This window comes from Coenobita brevimanus, chromosome 5, assembly GCF_032717465.1.
Source record: "Coenobita brevimanus isolate Jiangsu-jjx chromosome 5, ASM3271746v2, whole genome shotgun sequence".
Taxonomy (NCBI): Eukaryota; Metazoa; Arthropoda; class Malacostraca; order Decapoda; family Coenobitidae; genus Coenobita; species Coenobita brevimanus.
In genome coordinates, this window is record NC_136958.1 from 44,164,784 (window position 1) to 44,177,555 (window position 12,772).

Here is a 12,772-nt window from a genome sequence, read left to right on the forward strand (position 1 = left end):
CAGTACGAGAGACCTCCCCAAGCTGATAATCGTGTGAGAGTAGCAAATAATAGAGAAAAGTACGCTGCCGTGCTGAAGGGTTTGATTGACAAACTAAGGTGACTGAATTGGTCCCCAGACGTGATGGGCCGTGACTCAAATTTAAAAAGTTTGGGAAAAAAAAAAAAAAAAAAAATCCCGGACCAAACCCAACCAAATGGCTCAAAGCTAGCCTGAATGGTACTGATTAAAACTGAAGTGGCTGAATGGAGCCAGTGGGAGCTTTTACAAACACAGGAGTTGCCAGTGATCACCGGGTAATTTAGGAACTCGGTCAACTCTTCCTGGTTTGCACAGTCATATATTTTCTAAAACTCCTTCCATGATATTTAGTGATGAACAGCACATAGATTCATTAGTACTGTAATCACTGGTTACTATGCCAATTTTTTATATATGATTTAGTAGGTAAAATACTGCAAAACTGTTACTGGAATGCATAAACATGTGGTCCGTTAGCGTTCATCACATGTTAGAAGTCTCCCTGCATGTTTGAGACACTCGTCATTTAGTTATCAATAAGATTATTTTTTCATCAGGGACGCTGAAGAGAATGTGCGGACCATTGGTTATTAAAAAAAAATATATATGAATCCGAAATCTTGCGAAGGCGAAGCTGCCTACCGGACTCGAAGGTACTGATGTTTCCAGGAAGATAACATAGCTTTATGGGGGCGTGTGTATATAATCTTCATCTGATCCCTATAAATATTTTGCAGAAAAACTACGGTATGTTAGTATGATATATGGGCATATATGTCTGAAAAATTTATTTAATTAAAATTGTATTGAAAGACGAATGAGAAAGTGAATAGTCGTTTTCAAAGCTACGAACAATATTGGCCCGAGGTTTAGACAGTATATTAGGCTAGTTTAGTGATTCCCTTCAACTTATCACACTGAAGCCTCTTTTCCTCATTTTAGTGAGTAAGTATATTCATGAATTTATACTTATGAACAAAATGATAAAGGGAACACATGCAAACTAGTAGATTAGTTGACCGCGTTTTTGTTTTTCATACTAAGTTATCAAGTGAAGATTGGCATATTTAGGAAGTTTGTTTACGTTCCCATTGGACCTAAAGTCTTTGAATGGAACTGAAGTAACCTGAATAGACGACCCGACAAGATGTAAATCGATCTGAATGGATGCGAATTGACTTGAATAAATACCAAAAAATATTAATGTATACTTTCTGCGTGCGTGTAGTGGGGGAAAGGAACCTAACTTAACCTGCCTTAACCTACATAACTTTACCTTACCTCATCCTACCTTACTTTGCCTAAATAACTTGTTTTCTCTGTACAAGTGGTGCAAAAGAGGAAGTCTAACCTACCTTGTCTGACCTAACTTAAGCTAGCCTAGCACAGCACAGCATAGCCCAACCTAACCTAACAAGATCCAACCTAAATAATGTGTGTTCTGTGTATGTAGGTGGTGCGAGGAAGGAGCCAACTGACCGATGAGGAACAGCAGGAGATCAGCGTCCTCATGAATAACCTTATGAGTGGCAAGATGAGGCAGATGGGAAATGTCCTTGTTAAGGTGGGTACGAGATGGGGTAGGGGTGGTGGTTGTGGTAGTTGGTGGTGGTTCTGGTTGTGGTAATTGTGGTATGTTGGGGGTTGTCGTTGTGATGGTCATAGCAGTAGTAGGAGTAGTAAAAGCAGCGGTGACTTTGGTAGGGTTAGTTGTGGTAATTATGGTTAAAGAGATGGTGGTGGTGGTGGTGGTGGTGTGGTAGTGGTAGTAGTAGTAGTAGTAGTAGTAGTAGTAATAGTAGTAGTAGGAGGAGGAGGAGGAGTGGTAGTAGTAGTTTTGTAAAAACTCTCGTAATAATTATACTTAAAGGTAATTCTCACTTCCTAATGCGCATCCCATCTTACCCTTTCTAAAATACATCCTGTCGCCCCTTAGCACCAAGACGCTAACCAGCAGAAGAAGGCGTACCTAGAGGCGCAGTTGAAGCGGCTGGTGGAGCGCAAGAGGGAGGTGGAGGCACAGCTTAAAGCGGTCCAGGATGCCTCACCCAAGCAGTCGTAAATGGGTCAGTTGCAGGGGCGTATTCTCGTCAGCTTAGGAGACTTCATGGCATTTCTTCCCATACTAGCTTATGTCTGCATAGTATTATTCATTTAAGCAATCCGTGTCGACATGAAAAACCCGTGAATAACATACGAAAGCGTTGTAAGGTGTGATATGCAAATCAAATCGCTGAGGATGAGGTGCCACGAAGCCTGCTATGCCATATACAGTCGATCAAGAAAGTCTCTGTGCACACTTCGCGCGAAACAATCTGAACAACACATGGATCGCTGCTGCAAAATCCCAGATGATTTACCGCAAGTTTTACATTGTTTCTTAAGGATGTCACGCATATCGCTTGCTGGACATTTCCTAGCCTGTACTGTTAACATACACACACTTAGATGATAAGAGGTAATCAGCTATATTGATCATTTAAGATATCATCGGATCTCTTATGGGCGATCATTCTTTTTATTCGACTGTAAAATACGACCCATTGTCAAGTAGAATTTGAGATGTGGGAGAGAAAGCGGAAGTGAACTGTGGCAGGTGGTGAAGGATGTGGTGTGGTGTGGTGGAGATGGAGGTGGTGTAGTGCAGAAATATAGGTCTACTTGAAAGTACAGCTTTAATGTAGTACAAGTAATGTGTATGGTAGTTTAGCACAGCGTAGCAGGAACATGTTCTGTAATGAAGAAGTAGGTGTACTGGAACGCAGTGTGCTACAGTGGGGGAGTTCAGTGGAAGACATTCGCAGTGAGCAGTTGAGGATTAAAATGAGAGCTGATTGGGATGACTTAGAGGTGATTGGACTAAGAATTGAGTGGGATGACGTAGAGGTGATAATGATAAATGAGGAGCTAATAAGGCTGACTTACGAGTTGATTGAGCTGACTTAGAGTTGATTGAGCTGACTTAGAGTTGATGGGGATGGCTTCGAGCTGATGGGGATGGCTTCGAGCTGATGGGGATGACTTAAAGCTGATGGGGTTGACTTAGAGCTGAAGGGGTTGAATTGAAAGCTGATGGGGTTGTCTTGAAAATTGTTGGTATTGACTTGAGAGCCGTTGAGGTGAACTTGAAAGCTGATAGGATTGATTCACAAGCTAGTGGAACTGAGTAAGAGCTGTTGGAATTGACCGGAGACAGAATGTGGACTAAAAGCAAGTCCAAGGAAATCTTGCTCATCAGAAACATTACCTGAACAGATATATAAGTCAGTCAAACATACATTGGTCTACCTAAATACAAGGGCCTGCTTTATTGAAGTGATAGATTATGATAAATAAAAAAAATAAAAGGTAATTCCCAGTTTGATTAGTCAGACTTACTCAGTTAATCCTCTTCTGTCATATACTGTAAAAAAGAAAAAAAAAAAGTATCTGACTGCGAACCTCTTCCAAGTTTGTAATTCTCATATCTATATATATTATAATCTTATATATTTTGTCACACACAATCATTATTTTAACCTAGTTCCCTAAACATAGATTACTGTCGGCACAGATCTAATGGTTTAATATTTTTAGGTCAACGTGATGCATCCACAGAGTAGTTAGAAGCATTTATAGTTTTCCGTTGCTTCCGATAATATTATGAGCTACTTCTACACTGTTATCAAGAGCATTTGTATAATTCTATGACTTGTGATATCAGTATGTGCTGGTTTACGTAAAGCCTTGTCGTACCATAAAAATATTCTCATTATATATACTTGCTTTAAATGAGTTTGTGAGAATTCTCAAGAAAATAAAATAGCAACTTAATGGTCACGTATCCATCATCAACGCCACAGCGCGGCAACAGTGGCAGAATTTTAAACTTCTCGGTTATTTTAAGGACACTAACAGGCTTTACCGCAAACTGGCACGAGTATTTATTGATGGATGTATTTTCAATGCACTGATGGCATTTGTAGACAACTGGTGCATCTGTAAACAAGATACTATAAAACATTCATATCAAAAGTTCTGAGGTATGTGATTTCCAGAACCCTGTTTCTAACTTGTTTATTCTTAGGTCTCATCACTGTGCTGGCGATCCACTGTATTTTCTCAGACTTTTCTTTCTTCCAAACACATCCTGGTTTGGTGTCACTCTTTTATTTCGTCACTGATTCGTTTCAAACTTGGTACAATAATTCCTTGGGCACATACCCCCAGACGCCTTTCTTTTTTTCTTCCCTTGTTCATCTGTTTAAAAAATATGGTGAAGGGTCAAACCATAAAAACAAAATTTGGGATCCTGCATTCTTGGTTAAGATAATTGTATATAGTCTAGGGTCAGACCATAAGAACACAAAATTCGGGATCCTGTATTCATGGTTGTTCATAAATCCTCAAGGCAAGTTGCATAGAAGAATTTCAATGCAGCCGTGTGAGGACCATACTGCATTCCCACGGCAATCTCTATTCTCTTACTTTCTTGAATGTTATCCCAATAACTGCTGGCCAACTGTTTAATTACCCTTCAGGACTCATTAAATATGGTTCGTCGTGTATTATAAAGCTGCCCGTCCATGCCAGACGTGTGTAAGCTGGCAGTTAGAAAAACATACTCGTATATATCTTTTTGGCTGCTGGGATTTCGGTGGGAGGCATGAAATCATTGGTATGTAAACCTGTGTAAAATACCGCTGGCAAAGTCATACGGTTAATTTTGATAAAGTAAAACCCAGTGACTGTTAAGGTTTTCTTTCATGGCGGCAAAGAGTTTCATCGAGACAATTTAAACTTTTTGGGTGCAAAGATTTACATCATCTGAATGAAATAATTTTGAGGTAATATACAGATTACAGCTCTCCACTTCAAACTTGTCTGATGGTGTCCTTATTTTTTGGGAACGGATCAGCCTGCTGGTGTGGGCGTGGGTGTGGAAGTGAGAGTAAGTAGTTGATAATGATGCAGGGTAGACACTGATAATGCTGGCTGTGGCTCCTAACAACACACGAAAAATCTCCCGGCTGAATGGAAGAGATCGGTTACGTATGGACCACCCCGAGTATTACAAAGAAATTATACAGTATGATCACTAAACTTTCCGCTGCTTGGGGCTTCATTCAGCTAGAGTAAATGGTCTTACATTGGCTAGATTAAAACACCCAAGTTGGTCCATGGCAGTGAAAGGACTGAAAGAAAACAAACACGGCCACTGTTAACAATCTTTATTCGTGTGTCAGCTCTCACGTGTACAGTGTTACCCAGATCCTCATTCGCACATCATACCCAGCAACACCACCCACTTAAAGTAATAATAAATAAATAAAGGAGCCTATCTCTAAACAATGCCCGTATTCAGATGTGATGTGAGAGTCCCGAGACTGAAGAGAGAAGGAGAAAGGTGAGGGATGAGGCAGGTGGTGGGTGAGGGAGGTAAGGGTCAGGCAAGAGACAGATTGGGGATGTGAGAGGTGAGACAGGTGTGAAGTAAGAGACAAGTGGGGGAGGTGGGGAGTGAGAAAAGTAATGGCAAGGGACAAGGCGGGGAGGGGAGAGGTGAGAAAGGTGTGGCAGGGAGACTAGTAGAGAGTGAAATATTTGAGAAATGTGAGAGAAAGAGCAAGTGAGGCAAGCAGCTGGTGAGATACAGGAATATTAGGCAGAGATAACAGAGGGAGGTCAGGAAGAGGGGTGAGGCAGACAGAGGTAAGAGATAAGACAAACAAGATACGGAGGTCGAGAAGAGGGGGAGGGGCAGGCAAACAGAGGTGAGAGATTAGGGATATAAGGGATGTCATGAGTGCCCAAGTGAGGGGTGAGGCAGAGAGATGAGGGATTAGGCAAATAAAAGATGAGGATCAAGATGTCGGGGGAAGCAGACTGAGATGACGGATTTGCTAAACAAGAGATGAGTCGGGTAGGTTCAGGATGAGGGGTGAGGTAGACAGAGATGAGAGATAGGCATAAAAGTGATTAGGGTCGAAGTTTACCCTCATAGGCAGCTAAAAGAACACCCATAATGCCTCTTTTTGTATATCTTTTGCGCAGTCGGGAGGCCGGAGTCAGTAAGCAGTTAAAAAAAAAAAAATCTCACTATTATCCTACGTATTTGAAGGAAAAGCTCATAACAGGAGGCAAGTCACAACATAGCCCGGTGTGTCGAACTTCACCTCACGTTTACGAAAAAAAATTACGGGGATAATTAATGACTCCAGCCGCAGGGAATGTGAATTAAAGTAAAATGTAATGCCATAAAGTATCAGAAATTGTATAAAGTAAAAAGCACCCACAGTTTCCTGCATCCGTGCACGTTGAAGACCATTTTACGAAACTTAAATCTCCGCCATTTTTGTTAAGCGACCTTCACTCGACACGCCAGGAAAGCCATAGTAAGAGAAGGAGGCTGAATTTAATGCCTTTTGACTGCACGAAGCTCTTTAAGGTAGACAGTCAATTTTCTTTAGGTCTCAGTCTTCTCCTGGACCCAACCTGCAGTAGTCAGTGTTACATCCAGGTCCCCAATTATGCAACCGGGTGAACAGGGACGAGGGGAAAACCAACTGAGTCCTCCAGTCCGACCGGCCCGGGTAGCAAGAGTAATATAGTCAGAGTGAACGGACATAATGCATAACAACAACAACATGAATAACAATAACGTAAATAATGGCACAAAACAGTGATATGTACAATAGGCCAAATTACCACTCCAGAGCGAATAATTTTTCTTCGTGTTTTCTTCCTGCGATTTTATTTCTTCCAGACGATTTTATTAAGCTGATACAGAGTTAAGGGAGAACAACCTCATCCTCGACAGTGTGTAGGATCCTTCATAATCTAAATTAATATCGTCTTGTAACTTGCCAGGATAAACAGCACAACTAGTCATCGCACTGAAGTGGCCAGCTTGTGGGAAGGATATTCCGGATGGCCTTCTCGTGGGCCCTGGAGGCTCCCTAGCACCTAATCCTTAATAATTTATTTCTGAATATGGCGTTTAGTAAGCTGTATATTTTCTCAACACTGTGTTGATATTTACGCGCTACTGATGATGTACAAGTGAATAGTAAGTCGTAATAAGCAAAATTTATCGATAAGGAAGATATGCTGTAGAGCCTCCTAAGCCAAACTGAAGAACTCCAGAGAGAGAGAGAAGGGAGGGGAGGGGGGGAGAATGCCTAAGGGAGCACCAACATAATAAGATACTATTATAGTAACTTAAATAAATCCAGATGACTGCACAAGAAAATACGTATCTCACAGAAACCATACAGAATTACAGATTTTTCCCGTAGTCTGCATTAAGTCTACCTCCTCGCTTTGATGATTATAACTGTGTCACCTATCGATCAAAAAAAAAAATAATAATAAAAAACTTGAGACCTGTCTTTGTAATGATTTTGTACAATGTTGATATAATAATTTTGTAAACTGACCACTGGATATAATGTTATTGTGATTTATTCGTATGCTAATACAGGTATTTTAACTTGTGATATGAACTGGTCCGTATATATATGTTGAGTATAATCTAACACTGCCACCATTTTAACCAGAGTGACACTGTAACAGTCTCTGTTTTCCCCAGACAGGTAACATTTGCAGCATTTAGTTATGGTAGAGCGATTTTCAACCATGCGTTTAAATGCACGAGGTAGAACACTGATGAAATGCAGTTTATCTAGAAAATAAAGTTTTGTACACAACCCATCACCATTTTGAAAATGGAAAAGTATAGCGCCCCGACCGTATTACCTTCGTTACGTACTTTCGATGTATGGTTAACTATAACGAATTACTGATAGAGAGAAATATTTGTCACATTGTAAACATGATGCCCGTGATAAAGCTTGATATATTGGCGTCGCCATGACGACATTTTATGCCCATTGTGATATGCTGAAGTAAGTTTTACCTCTGACAAAGCAGTAGAAGCGATCGGCAGCGCAGTACTGAAGGGAGATGAACATGAGCGAGGAATGCAAGAGCCCACATAATACCAAATCAACATTTTTGTTCATTAATGGATGTGAAATTCGGTATCAGCAGCACTGTAAACCTCCCCTGCAAGGCATAACAACCAGAGGCAAGGCTACTGCAGTCCAGAACATAAGAGGCAGGTGAGCCACCCACGCCTCTAATTCCGATGAAAAGTTTGAGACGCCGTAGTTATCGGTGGTTCAGTGGATTCAGTTCAGTTGCTGAGGTAGGAGGTGGCGGAGGTGCGAGAGGAGGTGGTGCCGAAGTAAAGTGATGGCGGGTTGGGGTCGATCTGCTTGGTGGCTCGTTTCTTGTGCCATAAGTAGCTCCAAGCCATAAGGAGCACCAGCTGGGCGGCCAGGAACAGTGCACACGCTACCACCACGCCCGTGAAGGTGGAGCAGCCGCCCTCAGACTCGGCAGATACCTTCACGTCCTCCTGCTGCCGTCCCGAGAACTCAAACTTGTCGGTGATTCTGACAGACTGGGCCAGCATGATCCCGTTCTCCTGAACCTGTTATGATGTGAAATATTTGGTGGTTAGTCAGACGCACTTTCGTTGGTGAATGAGAGGAGTCATCATTATCATCATCATCATCATATCATCATCAGTTATCGTTGTCCTCATTATCATCGTCAAATGGATCATGTTGAATAGGGTTCGGAGCGGAAACTAAAGATAAAAAGTATCGTCATAATGGCCTGGACCCTTGAAAATCGTTAAGATTAGCCATTCCCATGGGACCATTGTGTGTAAAGTTGCACAATAGAATCTTGCCTGATTACCGAGATGATTTATGCATCGGAAGAGAATGGAGGGTAAGTTACTGACCTGGAGAATCTATGTAAGTGAGGTGGAGGAGAGAGAAATTGAGGATAAGACGTGGGGAAGGGGTGATGTATATTAATGAGGGTGGTGTAAGGTGGAGAAAGGGCAGGCTGACGGAGGGGGACAGTACCGCGTGTAAATGATTCGTTCAAGGCCATCCCCTATAGGATTAAGGCGTCTGGCTGTAGACAGATAGCCTGATTTACCTAAATACATTGTCCACAACCTGGGATGCAATGGGATTAGCTGTGAGAGTTTTTATATGTGGAAATTGTTGATACTGATTTCTGACAGTGGAAGTTGATAATGGGGTTTGACTTTGAACTGCATTTTTTCTGATGCATTGTTTTCGAAATACGCCTAAAAGTGACTTGACATTTACAAAATGTGATACGTGGACGAGGTCCTGGGCTTCGGGGAGGGTATCATCAGCCTTGAAAATCAGTTGACTGTGCCTGTTATTGTGTGTAAAATTATAATCAAAGATGTCTTTAAGATGTAATGCATCGGAATAAACTTGGGATGGGGGAACCTTCCTTTAGAAATCAGCAGGTTTAGTCTTCACCATAGACCCCTTGAGTGTGAAAGTAGCACAAGCAAACGTGGTCCGTTTACTACGAGGCATTTTTAAAAGGCTGCTATACACGTCGGCAAATTCAGTGCAGAGCCGTGTCTGAAACCCAACTGTCCCTCCGTATACTGAGGCATAAATAAGAAAAAGTTGCAAAAGTAAAATTATATATGGAGCACTTAATGAATTTCAAAGCGAGTAGAGTAATAAAGAGGTAAATTAACTTATAAATATGTCCCACGTCACCCCATCACAAAACCCCAAATAAGTCCCACGTCACCCCGGCACAAAACCCCAAATAAATCCTACGTTACCCTAGCACAGAACCCCAAATAAATCCCACGTCACCCCAGCACAGAACCCCAAAGAAATCCAACGTCACTCCAGCATAAAACCCCTGGTAAATCCTACTTCAACCCAGCACAGAACCCCAAACAACCCACCTCTCGTTTGCGCCTGCCGAAGGACTCCTCAGACCGCTGGAGGCCATCGAAGCTCTGTACTTCACACTGCACGGGCTCGCATTTGGGCAGGCACGGCGTCACCAGGGCACGGAACTGCACCACTTCGGAGGCAGGGAACTTGAAGGCTTGGAAGGGCGCGTGAAGAACAATACCTCTGCCGCCAACCTGATGGAGAACGTTTGTTATGATTTATGTATGTGCCTACGTACTGAAGGAGTTCAAGTGGCAGAATTATTCTCTTCCCCTACCTTTACCTTACATTTATATTCATCCATCCGTTATTCAGTCCTTAACTGCCACATTAGGAATGTGCAGGCCAGAGGCTAGGCTATTTTTCTTTAGACATTTAAGGTAAGAATAACTAGTCCTCCGATCTTGAGCAGCATTATGAAAGCACTAAATCCCAACCAGCAATCGGACATAATCCCTTACAGGCCACAGTTAGGTTATATAGTTACCACCTAAGGTAACAAGTGGTTTTCTGGGCTATAAGAAGCCATATTTTTGGACCGTCACACAGTGCAGTCAATAAGCGCCCCCCAGTTACCACACTGTGGTAATACTAATAACAATAATATTAATAATAAATAATAATAATAATTACAACACTGTAAAATTATCCAAGGACAGTTTTGATAAAAACTTTCCATACCATTGCCTACTAGAAGCCGAGCTATAGAGACCTTGAGATGAAGGTCACAGATCTGCATGTCACCTTAGGTCCTTAGGTCGTCAAGATCTATAAGTGCACCAAGTTTGGTGGCTCTAGCTTTATTTTTTCGAAGGAGTCCAAAATATTGAACCACAGGTGATCTCGGAGAATAATGATCCGATGTGGACTATATTAAGCACTGCGTTCTGGCCATGTCCCAGGTATATGCCATAAAAATTTCAGCCCTCTAACTTAAGTGGTTCTTGAGCTGTTATTGTCGTTTTTTTATTTTCCGGATCCTATCCGGGTTCCGGTAGCCCTATCAGAAGGATATTTGATCTGATGAAGCACCCAACCAGTACTACATTATGACAAAGAATGAGGCTGTGGCTCAAACGGTATGAGAATGGCAGCGATTTAGAGTTTCCCTAGAATAATAATACAGTAATACTGTAATATTACTAAAACAAGAAAACTTCTCACGGGGATTAGGGAAGTTTTTGATAATAATAATAATAATAATAATAATAATAATAATAATGATAATAATGATAATAATGATAATAATAATAATAATTGTAGTAGTAGTAGTAGTAGTAGTAGTAATAATAATAACAACTCGAACTCTGCAAGTGTCCTGTGGACAGTCTCTAGTCTCCACCTACCGTTTCGTACAATGTCCTTGACCCTACTGGGGAGATCTGGATTTTTTTAAATAAAACGAAATGAACACTTAGGAATCAGTCCACCAAGTTTCATTTTCAGATTACTTGCTCAGGTCCCATTGAACTCTTCAGTAGACATGACAACCTTATCTCGTTCACTTATAATACTGATATGACTCTTTCAACCACTGCACGTAAAGAATTTGTATTTTTTAAAAATCAGCAATGGCCCATGCCAGGACACATAACCTGGGCTCTTCAGATTCCTTCCGCAGCCCCCAGTTCTCCTATAATCGTCGCGAGACTCTGAGGCCGGAATAATAATAGTATCAGCAAAAACAAAAGTCTCCATCTGTGTAATAGGTGGAGACTAATAATAATCATAATAAAAAATAATAATACCCTGTGGTTCTGCCCACCTGTACGACTTTCTGCATAATCGTGGAGTCAGTGGGACAGCCTCGGCCATCAAGAAGCATGATCTCTGAGTGGTCCTGTCCGTCCATGGCCACCAGCTCCCTCACAAAAATCTCGTAGGGGGTGTCCTTGTCCAAGATCTCGAAGCGTAAGGCCAGGTTGTCGCCCACCTGTAAAAGCAAAGTGGTTTTTAGCGGCAGATCCAGCATAATGTAGTGGGGGGGGGGAAAGATTTTTACTTAGTAAGTCCTTGTACGTGAGTGTGTGTGTGTGTGTGTATGTGTGTGTGTAAATGAAATATAGATAGATAGATAGACAGATAGATAGATAGATAGATAGATATGCAAATAAATCTGTTCATAACGCGTAATTCATACATGTGCTGATATCCAGAAGGAAAAAGGAAACACGAAAAATGTGTATTTAATATGTGTATATATCTACATCTGTGTATCCATCCATCCATCCATCTATCTATCTGTCTATATATATATATATATATATATATATATATATACATATGAAATGTGACTGTTTTCAGGGATATTTTCTGGTTTCATACATTTCGTGTTAAAATGTAAGATATATTTTATAGAACAGGTAAACCCAATTGCACACTGGTCACTACTGTGCCTTCGCTGTGAGTAGGCTGGTGCTGAATAGGAGAAAAATCTTACATCCTATCCTGTATTACTCCATCAGAAGCGTAGGAGCCCGGGGCTTGGCTAAAAAAATAGGCATGCACAAAAGGGCGGACTGCTTATTTTTAAAAGTATTTTATATAATAAGAGAGTATATGAGAGCGAGGTGAATGAGAGCAAATGGAGAGGGAGACCATAAGAGAATATGAGTGAGGTAATTTGATGGAGATGGAAGGGAGACCGAGAGAGAGAGAGAATATGGGAGTGAAGCAGTTGAAACAAGGAGAAGTAGACCGAGAGAGTGTAGTAAAGTATATGAGAATAAGGTGGCTGGAACGAAGAGTAAGACCGAGAAAGTTTATAAGTGAGGTGGTTGGATAAGAGGAGGAGGAGGGACACAGAGTACAAGAGAGGGGTTCTTGGAAGGATGAGGGGGAGGCTTCAGGGGTACGAGCATTTGAGAGTGAGGGAATTGGATGGACAAGGAGGGGAAGCCTGAGGAAGTATATGAAAGTGAGGTGACTGGAAAGAGAAGGAGGGGGAGACCGAG

The 12,772-nt window shown here is 41.5% G+C and overlaps 1 protein-coding gene across 1 annotated transcript in view; it reads right to left on the reverse strand.

The window, feature by feature from the left end:
- Positions 1–8,197: 8,197 nt before the first annotated feature.
- The window catches only part of LOC145398281 (uncharacterized), a 213,045-nt gene continuing 208,470 nt past the window's right edge, over positions 8,198–12,772 (reverse strand). Inside the window, exons 7-9 of the mRNA XM_080271180.1 lie at positions 11,567–11,751; positions 9,827–10,001; positions 8,198–8,497 (exon numbers count right to left, since the gene is read on the reverse strand). Of these exons, the coding sequence (XP_080127306.1) occupies positions 8,198–8,497; positions 9,827–10,001; positions 11,567–11,751 (660 nt within the window). The remainder of the gene's footprint in view (positions 8,498–9,826; positions 10,002–11,566; positions 11,752–12,772) is intronic.